Source organism: Chrysochloris asiatica, unplaced genomic scaffold (assembly GCF_000296735.1).
Source record: "Chrysochloris asiatica unplaced genomic scaffold, ChrAsi1.0 scaffold00341, whole genome shotgun sequence".
Lineage (NCBI taxonomy): Eukaryota > Metazoa > Chordata > Mammalia > Afrosoricida > Chrysochloridae > Chrysochloris > Chrysochloris asiatica.
The window spans coordinates 2263446-2284094 of NW_006408859.1; the positions used below are offsets into that span (position 1 = coordinate 2263446).

The 20649-nt window shown below is 47.8% G+C and overlaps 1 protein-coding gene across 1 annotated transcript in view; it reads left to right on the forward strand.

The window, feature by feature from the left end:
- Window positions 1-20649, forward strand: part of POLR1A (polymerase (RNA) I polypeptide A, 194kDa) — an 82873-nt gene that overhangs the window by 57751 nt on the left and 4473 nt on the right. The window contains exons 17-30 of the mRNA XM_006875869.1: window positions 275-357; window positions 447-605; window positions 2842-2940; window positions 4438-4590; window positions 6246-6328; window positions 7218-7383; window positions 9998-10219; window positions 10967-11181; window positions 12835-13002; window positions 13559-13694; window positions 14160-14317; window positions 18934-19060; window positions 20370-20378; window positions 20479-20580. Of these exons, the coding sequence (XP_006875931.1) occupies window positions 275-357; window positions 447-605; window positions 2842-2940; window positions 4438-4590; window positions 6246-6328; window positions 7218-7383; window positions 9998-10219; window positions 10967-11181; window positions 12835-13002; window positions 13559-13694; window positions 14160-14317; window positions 18934-19060; window positions 20370-20378; window positions 20479-20580 (1880 nt within the window). The remainder of the gene's footprint in view (window positions 1-274; window positions 358-446; window positions 606-2841; window positions 2941-4437; window positions 4591-6245; window positions 6329-7217; window positions 7384-9997; window positions 10220-10966; window positions 11182-12834; window positions 13003-13558; window positions 13695-14159; window positions 14318-18933; window positions 19061-20369; window positions 20379-20478; window positions 20581-20649) is intronic.

The window sequence follows — 20649 nt, forward strand, 5'->3', positions numbered from 1 at the left end:
CTTCCTTACTGCCTATGTAAGCTTGGACACAGAGCTCAATTTTAAGTTTACTTTCATTACTTTTAAAATAGGGATTTTAGTGCTTGGCCTAAACACTGTTTACTAAACACTGAAGAGATGGTGGAACTCTATTACTAGCATTAATAGCATCATTGATAATGTACAACTGCTTCCTCTGTATGTGACCCTGCACTTTGCCGCTGATCTCACTGAGTGTGCAGTTTGGGGAGATGTCAGGTCTGGTCCATCTGAACTTGTCTGTTTCCCTTCACAGACGTAGAAGACATTTTGGTAAAGCCAAAAGCAGATGTCAAGAGACACAAGATCATCGAAGAGTCCACCCACTGTGGATCCCGGGTAAGTAGGGGGGCGGGGGTCTGCCATAAAGGGTTTGTGTCTCCTGAGGAGTGAACCCACCCCTTTATCACTTCCTTTTATCACTCTAGGCCGTTAGGGCTGCATTAAACCTGCCAGAAGCTACATCATGTGATGAAATCCGAGGGAAGTGGCAGGATGCCCATCTGGGGAAAGACCCAAGGGATTTTAACATGATTGATCTGAAGTTCAAGGAGGAAGTGAACCATTACAGCAATGAGATTAACAAGGTTAGTCCAGTAGTGCTTGTGCTCAGAGCTCATTACCACCATTCTGAATGCTACTTTTTAAAAAAATTACATTTTGCTTCTCACCTGGGGCCATTTGGAGCATTTCAAATAGCCTTGTAACAACTGGCTGAGCTAGATGTGAGGTAGGGTGGGTGGACTCTTTGATTTTATAGGGAGGGACCAAGGGTTTCATTTCCACACCATTTAGGATCTGGAAAGGTCTTAATACTGAAGAGAATGTTTCTATCTGTATTTATTTTAGTAGTTTTCATTTGGGATAATAGCACAAAAGTCACTGAATTAAAAAAACAAAACATGTTCCGTAGGGCCACTGAAGGAGGGACAAACAGGATGAAGAACTGGAAGTTGCTTGTAGCAGTGGGGCTCAGGACTGAAAGCCATGGTTCCTAACTTCAAATTCACTTGATAGATGGCCTGTGGCTAGTGATGTAATGAGTCAGTGTCTTAGTCACTCAGCCAGAAGTCAGGAAGTGAGCTTTGCCGATGTCCTGGGGCTGCTGAGAGGAGTACAACTGTGCTCCCTAGGGTTTTCATGGTTGTGACCTTTCAGAAGCGGATTGTAGGATTGCAGGCTTTTCTTCTGAATGGATTTGAATCGCCACGCTTCTGGTTAGTAGCCACTCAGCAATTCCTGCTGCAAAGGTTAAGGAGCCACTGGTAGCGTAGTGGTTACAAATCGGGCTGCTAACCTCAGGTCAGCTGCTCTGTTGGAGAAAGATGAGGCTTTCTGTTCCTGTAAAGATTTACAGCCTCAACAACCCCGTACAGGGTCGCTATGAGTTGGAACTGACTCCACGGCACATAACCACCAACCACCACCATTCTGGTAGAGTAGTGGTTACGAATAGAGTTGCAAACCACAAGGTCAGCAGTTCGAAACTACCAGCTGTTCCGTGGGAGAAAGATGAGGCTTTCTGCTCCTGTAAAGATTTACAGCCTCAGAAACCCTGTACAGGTTCGCTAATGAGTTGGAACCAACTCCACGGCACATAACCAACCAACCAACCATTCATAATGTTGGAGTCCTGGTGTGACGCTGTGGGCTAATGCGTCAGACTGCATAGTTGGTTGAACTGTAAGGTCGGTGGTTCAAGCTCATCAGCTACTCCTTGGAAACCGTATCAGGGGCGCCATTGGTCAGAATTGACTTGAAGGCACTTAACAACAGCAATACATAATGCTCTTGGTACTGTGGGAGTTCTCCAGAACCTCATCTGCATTTCCACCCAGCATGTTGTATGAGAGTGTAGATAGGAGATAGACATCCTCGCACAACCTGAGACCACTGGTTCTCTCTGCTTTCCTGCTTCAGAGCGGGGGCTCCCAGTCCAGGAGCTTAGAGGAGCTGGCCTGACTTTCACTTGCTTTAGACCTTGAAATGCAGCTTTAGGTAGAGAGGAATAGGCAATGGCAGCCTACCAAGAAGATGAACGCACATCAGCACTGACTTAGGCCTTGAGAGAGTTTGTTCAGAGCAGCTTTCCTTGCATCTCCTAGAGAACCAGGAGGCTCAGCCTCTTGGGCTGACTAGGAATGCCTGGGGGAGGGGGAGGGGGAGTTGTGTTCAGAAGAGTCTTAGATCTGCTGCTTGTTCATCCAGTTCCCTTCTCCTGCCGCCTCTTCTGACCCAAAGCTCCCCTCTCCTGAACGGGACTGAGTCTGTGCAACCCTGGGCACATCTTTCTCTCTCTCTCACACACACATACACTCTCTCTCACTCTCACTCTCTCTCTTTCTCACGCACACACCTGCTGCTGGTGTTTCCCCAAGGCACACCTGGCACTTTGCCTCCTCCTCTGGCCCAGGAGCTGAGACTGGAGGACTTCTCTCTTGGTGCTCATGTTCCCTGCTGTTTCATCCAAGCATTCCTTGAGCTCCCTGCTCTGCTGAAGGAATCTGTAAGGGGGCAGGAGGGGGGAGGTACCTTCATATTTGTTGCTAAGCAGCTTTATTTTAGGGTCACGGACTGAATATGCTGGCCCCTCCATTTCTTCTTTTCTCCCTTCTTGCTGCCATCTGGCCAGTGAGTGGAGCCTGGAAGTTCCTAGTAGATGGTGAGAGCGCCACCCACAGGACCTTGGCTAGCCTGCTTTCTGCGTCTGGTGAAGGCGTGGTGTGGATGGGTTCTGAAGCTTGTCCCTGTGTTTGCCTTCTGAATCCAGATTCTCCAAGGGTGTGAGATCACTCGCTGACTGTTGTCTCTTTTAATCCTCAGGCATGCATGCCGTTTGGCCTGCACAGACAGTTCCCTGAGAACAACTTGCAGATGATGGTGCAGTCCGGAGCCAAAGGCTCCACGGTGAACACAATGCAGGTGTGAGCAAAAGCAGGCTGGCAGGTGTGCCCAAGGGCCCAGGATCCCAGGAGGCCACCTTCATGTCTGTGTCTCATTTGAAAAGTTCCATGTTCCTTATAAAATGTGGCAAGTACTGGAAAATATAAAAACATATATAAGAACATCACCACTGTTAGCATGTCAATATAAATGGGAAATATTATATTCTAATAGTTACGTAGTAAAACCTGCAAAAGCCAGAGCCTGTGTAAAGCAGAAACCTGTCAGAGAAAGAAAACTCAAATGTTTTCCACTTAAAAAGCAGGCGGTCATAGGAAAGTGTTAAGACTGTACTCTCTCAACAGCAGAAAACTTGAGATCCAATTTTATAAAAAAACAAAGCAGTCTGGCTTTCACAATTTCACTGTAATAACAGGGGCTTCAAAAAATTCATGAAACAATTCCATTACCTTTTAATTCCACTTTCTAAGAGCATTTTGAAGTCCCCTCATGTAGATATATATTATAAATTTACATTCTATTACTATTATTTTGTATACTGTGCATTCATGGAATCCTAGTGTGGCGCTGTAGGATAAACACTGGTCTGCTAACCTCAAGGTTGTCAGTTCAAACCCTCCAGCAGCTCCTCGGAAGCATTATACAAGATCATTAAGAGTCGAAATCAACTCCATGGCACTTACCAATAAGAACAACATTATATAACAAGCTCTGTCCTAGAGATTTCTTAACCTACTGATATTTTAATAAATTTTAACAGCTCTGAGGTGTTTTTTTTTTAATTTGTTTTTTGTTTTGATGAGCTTGAGTATATACTAAGGGCTACCCCGTTGTTTAAGGAGCTTTGGTAGTGTAGTGGTTACGAGTCGGGCTGCTAACCTCAAGGTCGGCAGTTCGAAACTATAGGCTGTTCTGCAGGAGAAAGATGAGGCTTTCTGCTCCTGTAAAGATTTATAGCCTTGGAAACCCTATACAGGGTCACTGTGAGTCGGAACCAACTGCACAGCATACCACCACCACCACCACCATCCCCATTGTTTGGTGATTATACTGCAATAAGAATGGAAAAACCCCATCCTTTGTCTTTTAAGGTGAACTCCAGACACACTGCTCTTTTCCCCACAAGAATGTTAATAAGTCATTTGCTAAGCAAGTAGCTAAAGAGCTCTTGAGTTTTCTTTTTGCTCTAGAATTTAAGGATTGCAATAAATTCCTTTTCTCCGTTTCCCCATTTGAATTCTCAGGTCCCTTCCAGGCCTAACATGTGATGGTTTAGAAACATGGCTTCTCTTACACACATCACCATTTTCACCTGACCCCAGATGTAAAAATTGAAGTGTATCAACAAAAGTGTAATTATTTACCAGCTTTTCTCTTGCATTTAAAAAGCAATGTTGATCCTCAAGAATTGATTTCCATACAGTTTTTCTAGAAAAGCAGGCCCTCCCTCCCCTGCTAGAACAGTGTTGTTTAACTCATGCATGGATCTTGAGTGCCATTGGATTTCCTCTACAGATCTCCTGCCTGCTGGGCCAGATTGAATTGGAAGGTCGGAGACCCCCGTTGATGGCATCTGGCAAGTCACTGCCCTGCTTTGAGCCATATGAGTTTACTCCCAGGGCTGGTGGTTTTGTCACTGGCAGATTCCTCACCGGCATCAGACCTCCTGTATGTACTTTGTTTTTTTCCTTCTCATTTCTAAATTCAGTAGCAGATGACCTTAGACTTCTTCAAACAACTTTGAGCAAGAACAAACAAGTGATAAGCTATTTACCACTTAACCCACTAGACATTAGGGCTCATGAGGATGTGATTAGGTCATGTTCACTGATGCTAGCGCCTGTCCCAATGCCTAGCACATAGTAGATACTCAGTAAATATTTGCTGGTAAATGAAAGATGAATAAGACTGAATCCAGCCCCACCACATCCTGCAAACCCCTAAATTGGTTTTCTAATGTGCATTTGAAGGCAGCTGGAAGAGGGGTGCCAGTCACCAGAGTGTTCTTCACTGTCAAAAGGAGCTTCATACAGATATTCATGAGACCCCTCCCTTCTCCTTCACAATGGGAACACTGGCTAGTGAAACATTGAATCGTTTTTTTTGTGGTCAGCAACAGAATTCTCTTCTAAGGAAAGAAGTTTCTTTCCATGCATCAGAACAAGTGCTTTTTAAAGCACACAAATGGAGACAGGACATTTGTCTCCAGGCCACAGACTGCTCAGTGGACCACTCCACCCCCCACATGGGGCTCTCCAGGTGAAGGTCAGGGTCATCAGAAGCGTTCAAACCATTGTGACCCACTGTAGTAGGCAGCCACCAGTATTTATGGAGTGGCAAAGGAGACATCTGTTCACCCCACAGTTTCATAAAGGTGTCTTTGGAGTTATCTCTTCTTTTTATTTATTTTGTTGTGATTGATAATATATGTGGCAAGATCTATACCAATTCAACATTGTCTACTTGGGCATTTCAGTGACACTGTTTGCATTCGAAGTGTGCAGCCACTCACCTCCTTTTTGTGAGTTATTCCTTATGAGCATAAACTCACTGCCCTCTGAGATTCGAAGCTAATCTTCGAGAGCTGCTGTTGTCAGTGTGATTCCGTAGCCTTAAAAGAGCATAATGTTCAAGGCAGACATTCTGCACTAACTAAGCTAAACTGGTTTTAAAAAGACTTTGGAGATACGTTAGGCTTAGAGTTTAAAGCTTATCTCTGGGCAGTGATCTCAGGGCTTCATCCAAATTCTGTTCTGTATTTTCTCCCTTTTTTATTGGGATTCTTATATAGACTCTTTGATCAAAATGTTCAGTAGTGGTCGCCAGGCACCACCAAATTCTGGTCCTAGGGCCCAGGAGACAGTTTGAGTTACTCTTATATGTGTATGTGCACATTATGTCTGGTGTTTGTTGTTGTCTAGTGTAAACTTATTTCTTACTGTGGGAAACCACTGTGTATTTCTGCTCACCATTGGGAGCAGAATTCAGAAGTGGGGACTGAACTCAACAGTAATGCGCCACTGAAGCCTTTTTTATTTGGAAAGTGAATGATGGGGTATACTGATCAGGTGACTGGCGGACACACTGCACAAACACAGGTAACACCCCAACTCCCTCTAAGTGTTAGCCATTCCTTTGATTCCCTCGTCCCTTCACATGGACAAAGTAAGAAGAATGCAGCTCTTGGGAGGGCAGAAGTCACTGGCAGCTGCTGGAGCTGTCAGGAAAGGTGCTGGCGGTGCTGCACATGCACAGCCTTCATTCATAAAGCACAGCTTGTTCATCACTATTGGTGCTGACCTGCTCTCCTGCTTTTCCCACAGGAATTCTTCTTTCACTGCATGGCAGGGCGAGAAGGGCTGGTTGACACTGCTGTGAAAACCAGCCGCTCTGGATATCTCCAAAGGTAAAGCACCTGCTCTGCCTCCACCTCTCTCTTCTTTCCATTTTTTTTTTTCATGAATTGCACCTTTAAGATTCCATGGGTTTGGAAAGCGCTTTAAAATTTTTCTCTGAATGACCGAGGCATGAAAAATAGCAGATAGTCTTCTTCCCTTGACCTTGGAGGCTTCATACGAGAGTCCCTGCGTTCTGAGAGTGACTCCCTTCCTGGGGTGGGGGGAGGGTACAGGGAAGGAGACGGAAGGGGTGTGTAGTTGTTGTCCACCTGTGAGGGCTCTGGCCAGCAGGGACAGTACAGGTAGGAATTGAGGCTGAAGGAGGCCCCTGGTATCATTTTTGTGAGTCTGTGAATGGTGTTATTGTCCTTCCTGATGCACATGTCACACTGGGGCTCCTCAGCCAAGACCTGCTTGTTTTCTCCTCTCTGGGAGTGAAGGGAACCAGTAGCCACCATCAGTGGCCACTTCTGGTGATAGAGGGACTCCCTGCAAAAACTGAACCAGGCTTCGGTGCAGGGCCCGGAAGGACACAGTAACACACCTCGGAGCTCCCCGTAGAGGACTCTGCTTCAAGTGTTGTTTTTTTCAGTGGCTCTTCCTAAGCCCAGAGAACCTGTGCTGGTATAAATGATGGTGAAAATAAAGATCCAGAGCTCGCAGGCCTTGTTTTGTTGTGCCCTCAGGGAACTCTGGTAGCTACTGAGCAGCACGGCGCTACAGCCTACTCCCAGGAAACTCCCTCAGCTAGTGGTCCTGGCTAGAAAGTGCGGTCTAGGGCACTGGAGCCAGCCTGGCCCAGCCGGAGCCCACCTTCCCTGGCTCCCTCTCTGCCCCTGATGCTGCCCTGGGAGGTGGTAAGGCTGGGGGCATCTGAGCTGAGTGATCTCCTTACAGGTGTATCATCAAGCACCTGGAGGGCTTGGTGGTGCAGTATGACCTGACAGTCCGCGACAGTGATGGCAGCGTGGTGCAGTTCCTTTACGGGGAGGACGGCCTGGACATCCCCAAGACACAGTTCCTACAGCCCAAGCAGTTCCCCTTCCTGGCCAGCAACTATGAGGTGTGTGCCTGGCCCACTATGCCCGAGAGGAGGGGACCAGGGACTCTAGTTGTTAGAGAACACAGATGTTGTTGTTGCTGTTATTAGGTGCCATCAAGTCTGTACTGACTCATATCGAACAGAACGAAACATTGCCCGATCCTGGGCCAGCCTCACAATTGTTGCCACGCTTGGGCCCATTGATGCTGCTTCTCTGTCAATCCATCTGGCTATGGGTCTTCCTCTTTTTCTCTGACCCTCCACCTTACCAAACATGATATACTTCTCCAGAGACTGGTCCCTTCTGCCAATATGTCTGGAGTATGAGAGGCGAAGTTTGGCCATTCTGGCCTCCAAGGAGCACTCTGGCTGCACTTGTTCCAACACAGATCTGTTTGTTCTTTTGGCAGCCTATGGCACTTTCAATATTCTCCTCCAACACCATAACTCAAAAGCATCAATTCTTTTGCAGTCTTCCTTATTTAATATGCAGCTTTCGCATGCATATGAGGCTATTGAAAATACCATGGCTTGGGTCAGGCACACCTTAGTCCTCAAGGTGATATCTTTGCTCTTCAACACTTTAAAAAGATCTTGTGCAGATTTACCTAATGCAATACATTATTTGATTTCTTCACCGCTGCTTACATGAATGTTCATAGTTAATCCAAGAAGAATGAAGTCCTTGACAACTTCAATCTTCTCTCCATTTATAAGAATGTTGTTTACTAGTCCAGTGGTGAGAATTTTTGTTTTCTTTACATTGAGATGCAGTCCATACCAAAGGCTGTGGTCTTTGATCTTCATCAGTAAATATTTTAAGTCCTCTTCACTTTCAGCAAGCAAGGTTGTGTCATCTGCATATCGCAGGTTGTTGATGAGTCTTCCTGTAATCCTGATGCCACATTTTTATTCATGTAACCCAGCTTCTCGGATTATTTGCTCAGCATAAAGGTTGAATAAGTGTGACGAAACAATATAACCCTGTCGCATACCTTTCTTAATTTTAAACCATTCAGTGTTCCCATGTTCTGTTCAAACAACTGCCTCTTGGTCCATGTACAGATTCCTCATGAGCACAATTAAGTGTTCAGAAATATTCATACTTCTCAATGTTGTCCATAGTTTGTCATGATCCACACAATTGAAAGCCTTTGTGTAGTCAATAAAGCACACATAAACATCTTTCTGGCATTCTCTGCTTTCAGTCAAGATCCCTCAAACATCAGCAATGGTATTCCTTATTCCACGTCCTCTGCTGAATCCAGCTTGAACCTTTGGAAGTACTCTGTCAATGTATGCTTGCATCCATTTCTGTATTATGTTTAGTAAAACTTTACTTGCATGGGATATCAAAGATATTGTCCAATGATTTCCATATTCCATTGGGTCACCTCTCTTTAGAATGGGCACAAATAATGGATCTCTTCCAATCAGTTGGCCAGGTAGTTGTCTTCCAAATTTCTTGGCACAGATGTGTGAGTGCCTCCAGTTCCACCTCACTTTCTTGAAAGATTTCAGCTTTTATTCCATCAGTTCCTGGAGCCTTGTTCTTTGCCAATTCCTTCAGTACACCTTGGACTTCTTCCTTCAGTATCTTTGGCTCTTGATCATATGCTACCTCTTGAAATGGTTGAACATCAACCATTTCCTTTTGGTACAGTGACTCTGTGTATTCCTTGCATCTTCTTTTGATGCTTTCTGCATCATTCAATAATTAGTCCAGAGAATCCTTCAATAACGAAAGTCGAGACTTGAATTTTTTTTTTTTTTCATTTCCTCTAGCTTTGAGAAATGCTGAACGCAGATAGTCCAGGTTTTTATGGCCCAGCCAGAGATGGCCATTAAAAAGTAGGGCGGGGAGAATTTTTATCAAGTACCAACCAGGTGCCTTCAGACCCCCGACGTGTTATAGCTTTTTCCATTCCCAAAGTCCTGTGGACATCCATCTGCATCATCATTTCTCAGTGAGACGGGAGGCCAGCACTAGTACCACCACAACAGCTACCCTTTGGGGGCATTTACCTTGTGCTGAGCCCCAAACAGAACACACTAACTGCCACCTGGTCTCATCCTCACTACTACCCTGGGATGAGGTACTACTTTGCCTGTTTTATACTTGAGGCCCTTAGTATCAGTGCTTCAGTAACTAACTGGTGAGTAGCAGAGCCGAAATTTGAAGCTGGGCCCGGTTGACACGAACATTTGTGATATCATAGCATACTTCCTGCCTCAGTGATGGTTCCCACTGTTGACTGAGCAGACTTCTCATTTCACAGATAGGGAAACAGACCAACACTCAGCCAGCTGGTGGCAGAAGTGAGGGTTGAGTTTCAGTCCTGGCTCCTTGCCTACCCTGGCCTGTCCCAGAGTTCCGGCCATTCCTCTTCCCTTCCTCCTTCCCTCCTTTTTCTCTTCCTCCCAGAAGCTCCCGGGAAGGGCACTGAGTGACCCTGTCTCTCCCCATGAGCCCCTCAGTTCTTTGGACACCACAGCTCCCAAGTCTGGAGTACAGACAGCGAACGTCATAGGGGGCGCCATGTGGACCATCTCGGTTCTGTGAAGTTAGTTACATAATGTGGCCTTTGCGTCACACTCTTAATCTCTTTTGTCTTGTGTATGTGTGTCTGTGTAGGTGATAATGAAATCGAAACCTCTCGGTGAAATTTTATCCAGAGCTGATCCCCAGAAAGCGCTCCGCCACTTCCGAGCCATCAAAAAATGGCAAAGCAAGCATCCCAACACCCTGCTGAGAAAAGGTGCCTTCTTGAGTTTCTCACAGAAAATGCAGGCTGCAGTGAGGGCCCTGAATCTTGACGAGGACAACCAGAACGGCCGCAGCCTCACGACTCACGAGGTGACGCTGGGAGGCTGTATCCCAGCACCTCAGACTGTGATTGGGGGTTGGGGTGTTGTAGTGAAATCCAGATTCACTCGCTATCAGTCAGGGTGCCGGCAGGAAACATGGCACTTGAGGAAGGGGCTCTACACAGGTGTGGGTGGGGTTTGGGGAATTTTGGGGTTCCTCAGCACCCCAACATGAGTGGATAGGGAGAAGTGGCTGGGGTGGGGGCCACTACAGGAGAGGTCGGTAGAGGAGAGTAATCTCCCCACACATCCTGTAGGGAGGGTGGCACCACATCCTCCCCCCGCCTTGCCCTCTCCTGCTGCTGCTCCCAGAGGCAGGGAAGCACTTCAGAGTAGTCACTGTGTCCAAGTGTCTGGATCCAGGCCACTTGGCTCAAGGTACCTGTGTCCTGCTTGCCTGAGGACAGTTGAGGTTTGTTTCTTGTCCTGACGCTATTACTAGTGTCCAGTTTAATTGAGAAGAAGCCCACTTGGGACAATAATTGCATCATCACACTACCTGTGCTTGTAGGCCATCATGAAGAGCTGATAGGTTCAGGGTCAGCCAGCGTGCCCTGGGATAGGTTCAGTTCCTCCATTGTTAAATGTCAGATGACTGTCTCCTTGTAATTGTGTTTCTGCTCTCCCCATCCTTCCTCTCTCTTAGAAACCTTTCCCCAGGGTCCTTCTGGGTGTCCCAGAAGAGAAGCCCATTCCTGGTGTCCTGTGACTCAGCTGAGGACACTCTCCTTTTCAGGTGCTGAGAATGTGGTATGAGCTAGATGAGCAGAGTCGAAGAAAGTACCAGAAGAAAGCAGCCCCCTGTCCTGATCCTAGTCTGTCTGTCTGGCGCCCAGACATCTATTTTGCATCAGTGTCAGAAACATTTGAGAAAAAGATGGACGACTACAGTTATGAGTGGGCATCTCAAACTGAGAAGAGTTACGAGAAACTGGAGCTTTCTCATGAGAGGTGGGTATGATGTGATTCGTTTCCCAGCATGAGCCAGGAGAGAATTGGCCTTTCGAATCCCCTTTTTCCACTTGGGACAAATAGGCAGCCTCCTAGATTTGAGGCGCCAGCAGGAGGGAGGGACATGAGACAGCAACGTCCAGAGGACTCAGAGACAGACACAAGCAGGTAGCAGGAATGGCCATGGCCCAGTAGTGCTGTACTGGGACAGAGCTTGGGTGTGGTAGGCGTGGCTAAGTGAGAGTCAGGGAAACTTGCAGGTCGGCCTCTGCCTCCTCTGTGAACTGGGACAAATCCTCCACTCTTTTTGTGGTTCTCTGTCCTCAGCCTTTCATGAGGGACTGGATCCGATTACCACCGTGATCCTTTGAGCTTTGGGTCTTGAAACCGACAGAGGAAGGACCATTTGGAAACCTCAGCATAGACTTGTTGCAGGGCAATTTACTGAAGTCTTTAGATTTGGGGCGGGGAGGGAGAGAAATAGACAGAAATAGGAAGACTTTTCTCCTGAAAAATCCGGTGACCTAAGCAAGACATCAAAAATGACACCAAAGAATGATCTCATGGGAACTGGGCTTGTTACAGTTACTGTGAGGGTAGTCCTTCCTGCAGATCTGCAAGGACCTTCAAGGTCCCCAGGCCCCTGTCCTACACCCGGCGAAACTCGGCCAGAAGTGGACTCCAAAGAGGGAGCTAGGGATCAGCAAAGACAGGGCACTTGTGGGGAGGGACTGGAGGGCAGAAGCAGAGTGGACCCTGGTTTCTCGAACTAGGCCTCAGAGGGTCCCAGAGAAAGGAAATTATGGGAAAACAGGGGACATGGTCTCTTCAGCTCTGCTGCATCAGACTGGGAAGAGGTTAACCATGCTGAGCGTGGCTCAGAGGGCGGAGAATAGGCGGCAGTTTTATCTCACCTCCCAAGGCACCCATTGGCTCTCTGCCCCAGCAATCCACAGTCCCTCTGCTAGAAGGCACACAGCAAGCTTGGAATTGAACTCTAAAGGGGTAGTAGTGTTGGAAGGCTGTTTCTTGTTCGTCAGGAACATTATCATGTACTCAGTCTGACACCTGACTTCAGGAGTAACCTGTGTATAAATGCAGTTTTATTGCTCTCAGTTTCTGGCAAAGTGCCCTTTGCCCTGTACAGTCACACTCACTCTCAGCGCCTGTTGAAGGTGCTGGGCATTCAGTGTTGCCCGGTGGTGCTCCTCATGGGCCAGCTTTCATAGGAAAGGTGCTTAGTGAGGTGTAGACTGATGGAGGTGTTTATGTTGTGGCATGCAGCCATTCACATGAATCAAGAAAAAAAAACTCCCTCTCCACCCTCCCACCCTGTAATCACTTAGCAAATCCCTGCCTAGTTTGTGCAGCAAAGGTTTAGACCCTTTGGAACGGTCACAATTCATGAGAATAAAGAATGAAGAATGTGAATAGTGAGTGGATACATGACATTCTCAGGGCGAACGTAAACAGTCTGAACATGACCACCTGGAGAGTTCAGCCCTCCATTTGGATCTGTGCTGTGTAATTTAGGGCTTCTGGGCCACTAACAGATTTAATGTCAAGGAGGGCCGTTTGCCTAGGAAAACAAGCATAGGAATGAGTGAGCCGGTTTCTGGTGGCCTCTCAGCCTGTGCCCCTGCCCCTCTCTAGGTTGAGGACCCTGCTGCAGCTGAAGTGGCAGCGTTCACTGTGTGACCCAGGTGAGGCCGTGGGCCTGCTGGCCGCCCAGAGCATCGGGGAGCCCTCCACACAGATGACCCTGAACACCTTCCACTTTGCTGGCAGAGGAGAGATGAACGTCACCCTGGGCATTCCAAGGTGCCGGTCCCCACAAGGTTGGGCGGGGTGGGTTCTGTCCTAGCCCTCTCTCCTGGGAAAGAGGGTGCCAAGTGCTGAGTCATTTAATGATGGAGAGGCAGACAGAGAGAGGTTCTCCTCAGGAGGAGAAGACCAATCTCTAATGCCTGCTTCAGACTTGTGAAAGTGCATGTTCCTGGGCCACCCTGTAGACTGAGGAGAAGACTCCAGAATGGACGGTGTTACCAAGCTCCACACTGAGGCACCATTCACGTAGACTGAATGTCGTTAGGTAGATTCTTACACACTGCAGTGTGATAACTGCCAGGCGAGAGGAAAACATGGAGCCAGAGTAGCCCTGTCCTGCCTTTAGTAGCCTGTGCTCCAGCACTCACTGACTGTCATACTGAGAGCCGGAGCCTCAACTCTATGAGCGAGATCCCAGGGAGATCTCAGGACCTCACTCAGATTCCACAAGGATGTTGACTTCCTTACAAAAATGGCTTCACACAAATAAGGCCATCTGATTGCCTCTTATCAGATGTACCAAGTGGCAGTCCCCCTTGTTTTGTGACAGGTTGAGGGAGATTCTCATGGTGGCCAGTGCCAATATCAAGACACCCATGATGAGTGTGCCTGTGTTCAACACCAAGAAAGCACTGAAGAGGGTGAAGAACCTGAAAAAGCAGCTCACCCGCGTGTGCTTAGGGGAGGTAACTGCTCTCTCGTGCCCAGGCTGCTGGTGGGGTACAGCATTTCCTGTGTCCTCCCCATCCTTGAAGATAGACTGCCAACTGTTTCAGACCCTGGGCCATGTTGCCACCGTGGCAGATCTGCTTTCCCTGCCAGATGCTGAGCAGACAGATCAGGATGCTTTTAAAATAATCATTACTTCAGCAGCATCCTCATGGGCCTTAAAAATAACAGTGCTTCCTGGGTTAGCTCACCAACTCTGCTTAAGTCCCCTCAGAGAGCCTGGGTGTGGTCACTGGGGGTGACCCGCATGCTGTGGGCTGCTTGCGGGATCCACACACAGAGCTCATGGGTGTTTTTCGGGGGCTTTGGCCTGTGTCTCTAGCAGCTGTCTCCCTAGGCATCTAGGTTCCCCATAATCCACTTGCAGTGCACAGTCCCCTGGGATCAGGCCCAGTCGGTGCTCTCTGCCCATCTGGTTCTAGGTGCTGCAGAAAATAGATGTCCAGGAGTCCTTCCGTATGGAAACAAGACAGGAGAAGTGCCGGGTGTACCAGCTGCGGTTTCATTTCCTGCCACATGCGTATTACCAGCAGGAGAAGTGCCTGAGGCCCAAGGACATCCTGCACTTCATGGAGACAAGGTCAGGTTGTAGGTTGTGTTTGTCATGGGCTCAGGCCCACAGCACTTCTGACACAGCTTCCCCAGATGGGGTGTCTTTACTAGCTGAGCCCATTAAGGGAAGTGACTGGGAGACAATAGGGTCTGTAGCCGGAGTCTTGACCCTGACTGGACTGGCTTGTAGGTGTGACTGCATTCACCACACATCACTCCCAAGATCCTTTTCCCTCTTCAGTTGATGCGTCAAGATGCATGGCTTCTCTGATTGAAGTCGTTGATGACTTGAGAATCTCTGTGTATGGTGGAGAACGGAGCCCCACCAGTGATGTCAGACCAGCACGGATGTTCCGTTTTGATATGATCTCAATCCAGGCAGCATAGCATGATTGCTGATATGTTTATATTCTGTGGCTAACAAACAGTGTACTGTTGCTTGTAAAATCTAGTTACATAAGTGAGTTTACCTCCAGCTTCTTACAGTGCCTTTCTGGGTCCCCTCTACCTGGGAGAATGAACAAATTACTGTTGGAAATTGGAAAAATACTGGCAACCCTACACCGTGCACAACACGAATGGAGGGCTGACTCTGTTGTGATTAGGAAGCCCAGGACGAACTAATGAAGCACTTTGGACTTGCTGGCTTCCAGCTGCCACCCACTAGCCCATGGGTGCATGCCCATAATGTTTCTGAAAGGCAACAGAAGCCAGTAAAGCAGGTTAGGGGTCCTAGCAGACAAGACAATGTGATACCTGTCTCCAGACAGCTGTCACCGAGCTGGAGCATGGGCCAGGGCAATTCAAAAGAAAAGTGCCTTTTATTTTTCCTGCTTGATTGCTTTTGTTTTTATAAATAAGATGACTCCTAGTTTTTAAGCATTAGCATCTAATTCATATGTTTTTAAAAGCCTGGCAAATAGGTTCCATCTGTTGGCAGGATTGGGCCCATGGGCTGCCACCCACTGCTTCTAATGGAGACCAGCCCTCAGGTCTTCCCCAAGCTGCTGATATTGTAAGTCTGGCAGAGCAGAAGCAGAAGGCTCCACTGCGCTCACCCAGACGTGCCTGAGTGATGCCCACTCACAGCTGGGTCATCAGGGCCCGTGTGACTCAGGGAGGGCAACTGCTCTGCACTGACCACTGATGATGTGGTCCCTGGCCTGGGCCAGCCCTCTATGCAGATGGAGTTTAGGATGGAGGCTTGTGGACGGAACTCCCTGAGACACGAGCCCTAGAAAACCTCTGTTGGTATTTACCTGGCTTGATGAAAAATTCCGTCAGGCCTTGGTGCTCTTCTGTAGTCTGGCTCCCCAGTTAGCAGTGAGGATTGTAATTAGCCAGAGCCTTGGGTGCTTGTGCAGGATGGCAGCCCTCCTGTGAGTAATAGGAATTAGGATCTCGCGGCCTCTTGGCATTTTTCAAGTGTAGATGGAGGAGTTGGGTATTTGTTGTGCCCCATTTCTGTTCACCCAGAGCTTAGGCCTGCTGAGCAAGTAGGCAGCAGGAGGGGAGCACTAGGATATGCTCTGAGTTCTTTTTACTTACATTACCTTGTGGCATTGCAGATGATAAAACCAATTACTGTTACTATCATCCTAGTGAATGACAGACCTAGCTTCTTCCCAACAGAGAAGTGCTTTTTCACCTCCTCGGTGTATTTTGCTGGGGCACTTGAAAAGCTATGGCAAACAAAGTCATGTGTGTCGAACTAGGAAATTTCACTCTAAGTAAAATTAGTCCATCACGAAGGGACAGGTCTCTTACTGTATGAGACCACTACTGTAAAGAGTCAAGATAAGGTTTTCATGCTAAAAGAAACATTCTGTGGTAGGTTACCAGGGGTGGGAGGGAAGGGAGAATGTTCATCGGCTATAGGGTAGACATGTGCTAACTTGGGTGACGGGGAAGGCAGTTAAAAGGAAAAAGAAAAATTGCTTGCTTCCTTTTTTTCCTTGGTTGAATTTATGTGTGTGTGTGTGTACTCAAAGGGAAACCATGTGTATTTATTTTCTTATTAGCACAAACCATTGGAACGTCATCAGAAAAGAAGGCCAAGAAGATAGAGCAGGGAGGGAAGAGGAGAGAGGGAAAAAAGATTAGGAAATGCAGAATAGGGATGTTGCACAACATGGGAGTGTGGTTGGTGTGGCTGGATTGCGCATGTCAAAATAAATGGTTGAAATTGCAAATGTTTTATTGACAGTATAAAAAATTAAAAGAGAGAAAAAGAAGAACGAATGGAGCTTAGGCCTCAGCCACAGATAAAGAAGAGGCAGTGTATGAATCAGGGAGTGGTTTGGGCTCTCTTGGTCATGCGTGGGTTGTAAAGCAGCCACATTAAGACCTACAGACCACAAATTGTCAGAAAGCACTTAGAAGCCCTGGGCAGAGTAACTCCAGGAAGCTTTTGTTCCTTCTTCAGCTCACCTCCTTCCTTCTCTTAACTCCTCTCACCTCCCTTCCCTCCTAACCAGGAGACCAGAGACTCTTCTGATTCATGGGGGGTGGGCTTAATGGAGAAAGAGAGGCTCGTCCCTAGGAGAACTCTAAGTTCACTAACTATCTAAGTGGTGCCGTCACTGTGAATATTTGTGTAAATTCTCTGAAAGCTGAGCCTGGAGTAGGAAAATAGAAAGGGAGAGAACACAGGGGGTGTGAGGAGTTAGGATGTGATTTCTGGTCTTGGCCCCCAGGTGTGAAATGACCAAGTTGGCAGCTGTATATTTATGGCTGCTGTGCATCTGACTTTCCAAACAGCAGGTGGTGGTGCTGTTTGCCAGGCACATTCAGACACAGCCAAGGGGCATTCCCTGTTCTTCATTATTTATGTGAACTGGGTGCTGTCTCTGCAGGCTACCCTCTTGTGCCTTTTCAGTTGCCACGTTCTGACAAATAGCAAAGTCTTTAGAGAACAGCTACTGGGGACCTTCAGTCCCCCTGCTACTGGCAGAATTCCCGACGGCAGCATTGCATCCTGGCAAAGGGTCTACCACTTAGCAGTTGGGTGCTTTCTCTGTTCTTTAATCTTTATCTTCTCTGTGGGTTCACCAAAAGAGACAGGCAAGGTAAGAGGGAGTGCCAACACTCCATCTCAGGGAAGGCTTCTGGGAGAGATCTGCCTGCACTTAGACTGTGCCCTGAAAGACCCACACTGTACCAACAAGTAGAGCTGGAGAAAGTTCAGAGTGAATGTCTTCAGTAAAGGCCACAGAGGGGTGAGGATGGCTGTCTGTCGGGGAGGACATCACTCTCATTCCATTCCCTCTCATCTCCCTTACTCTGTGGGAGAAGTGGGAGTGGCCCCACTTGGCAGATGAGATTGAGGTCCTCGCTGGCCAGCCGCAAACTCGGGATTTGCATTTAGTCTGTCCGTCCACACACATCTCTTTCACACACACACCTTGGGAAAGTCAGGTCCTGCCTGCAGTCATCTTGCCCTGTCCTTTGTTCCTCCCACCATCTAATGTTTAATGGGTTACTGGTGAGGAACCTTTATTCTGCCAAGGGCAAAAATTTCAGCAAAACCCTGTGCAAGTTAAATATAAAAAGTAAACAAAATGGTGAGGGGTAAGCATTCTTTCGTTTTTAATGAGCAAACACTAAACCTTTGACTTGCAGACTCTAAGCCCCTTGAGGAATAGGAGCCCATCTTTTTGTCTTTGTTTTTTATCCTTTGCCCACACCATAGGTAGCACAGTATAGATACAGGTGCTCAGAGAATACTGGGTGGGTGGATTGGGGACCCGGCATTTTACATAATGAAAACGAGCCCATTTTAAATATTACTACTGCCTGATGAAGAAAACAGGCAAGAGGTTGCATGAGCAAAGAAGCAGGGTGAGATCTGGGAGGTGATAAGCACAGGAAAAATCATCCTGAGAGGGGGACAAGGGGCCAGGAAAGGCTCCCAGGTTCTTAGCGGCAGGTTGGTTCTTACAGATTGCATTTGTTCTAATCCCTTCACACAAGTTATTGCCACAAAGTAAGTTACCACTGTCCCAAGTTCTTCCATGAAGTGGTCAAGTCCCCCACGCCCAGGAGACAGACACTCTATCTCTCTCGAGCCGTGTACTTCCTGGAGATGCTGTGAGCAGTGGGGTGGTCTCTGTGCTGAGCTGGAGCATCCTTCTTGGTCTTTGTGTGGTTAACAACCACAGCAGCACTTCAGCCGCCATATAATGAGCACTCTCACTGTTGTGCACAGGGTGATTTCTGATCTTAAAACAAGACTGAGAGACACGTTACTGTTGGCTACCATCAAACCAACCCCAATTCATGGCGGCTCCATGGACAACAGGACTGTTGTGCCCCATAGAGTTTTCACTGGCTGAATTTCAGAAGTAGGTGGCCTGGCCTGTCTTTGTAAAGTTTGATAGCTGAGGGGATTAGAGCTATGTTCAAAGCCACAGGCCCCAGGAATGGCACTTCCACCTGGCTCTGTATCCTGGGGCTCTTGCTGATATGCCAAATGTATGCCATTCAGAAATGGTGAGCGGAAATCAGTGGGCCACCATCTCTTTTATAAATCCCATGAAGAATTCTTCAGCCTTGCCTGAAAGGGCGTGTGATCCTTGAACAGGACAACCTACTTCCGCAACAAGGGAGTACTGAATGGGCTGTGTTGCTTTCTTCTCATTGTAGATTTTTTAAGCTTTTGATGGAATCCATCAGAAAGAAGAATAATAAAGCTTCAGCTTTTAGAAGCGTAAACACTCGAAGAGCTACCCAGCGGGATCTGGACAGTGCTGGGGAGTCAGAGAGGAATAGGGTGAGTGGGGCTCTCCGAGGGTAGTATGGGGCTGAGGTGGTCCCGGGGCTGCCACATGATCAGTCTCCTATGTGGGGAGGGTCTGTGACAGTTCTCACCAGCCCTCTAGTCCGTTTCAGTATGGGCCGACCCCTCCACCTACCTGAGTATTTATCCACAGCTTTGAGAGTGCCAAGAAGCCACGTTTGCTTCTTGGGTGTGATGGCCAGGCAGGGGAGGCTGCCAGACAGCGTGGGCTGGGCTGCCTGAGGATTAGGGCTCTTGGTCACCTGGTGTCTCTGCTGTCAAGGACCCCTCTGTGAGTGGTTTTTACCCAAAGGTCAGCTCAAAACTCAGGGCATATGCTGGACTTTCCAAAGTTCCTGTCCTGATTTCTTTTTGCTTTGCCTGACTTTCCCAGGCTGGATAAACGTAGGCCTACGGGGAACTGGTGGGCATTTTGAAGCTGAGGACTAGAGGGTAGAAAAGAGAAGAAGTCAAAGAAAGGCCAATTTAGGCAAAATAGTCTAGGAATGATGATAGTACATCTGCCAGGAGACCCAGGGGATGATGGCCAGATCTGAGACGTAGTGGGCAGTGAACCCTGAGTGTTGTCTGGGCCAGCCATTCATCATGCTGCACAGCAGAGGCTGTGTGGATGTTTTTCAACACTTCTCACCCCTAAAATGAGCCAATCTAGGTCAGAGAGGATGTTAAATTTCTCCTCTCCTGGGGGTCTCTAACCAAGCAGAAATAGACATGTCTGTCTTTGAGAGAGTGCACCGTCTTAATTCTGTCCTTTAGCAGAAGTAATCTGTAAGGAGAAAGGGTCAGAAGAATAGTGTAAATGTTAGAATGCCCAACATTCGACCAAAACAACTCTTCTTCATCTCCACCTACAATTGTTCTGATCAGAAATATTTGGGACAGTATCTTGAGGGGTGTGCCGTCTTTAATACTTTCTTTAATAACAAAAGGCTTTGCAAATGGTGCGTGTAGGGCCATGAGGATTTAAGGGAAGGAGCTCTGTAATCTGTGGTGAGCATAGGGCAGGTGATGAATGGACGGTTAGGTTGGTGAATTGGTGAAGTGGGTCTGTAGAGGGTGGGTGCATGGGTGAGTAGGTAGATCGGTAAAGAGTTGTTGTTATTGTTAAATGCCACCACGTTGGTTCAGACTCATAGCAAGCAACGCTGTATAGAGTTTCTGAGGAGCAGCTGGTGAGTGTGAACCACTGACCATGCAGTTATCCTATGGCGCCACATGGATGGGTGGGTCGGTAGCTGGGCAGGTGGATGGATAGATAGTAGAAGGGTAGGTAGATGGCTAGGGAGACCCTGTTTTGTGTCCTGCCAGGTTGGTTCTGGATGGATGAGCAGGGGGATACATCAAGAGCTGGGGACTGAACCTAATCTTTCCTCGCCCCTACACCACAGGAGCAGGACAATGAGGAAGACGAGGGGCACATTGTGGATGCTGAAGCTGAGGAAGGGGACGCTGACGCCTCTGATGCCAAACGCAAGGAGAAGCAGGAGGAGGAGGTTTGAGGACTCGGCTTGTGGTGAAGGGACTGTGGTCATGCGTCTCCGGTGATGCCGCGGCATACATAC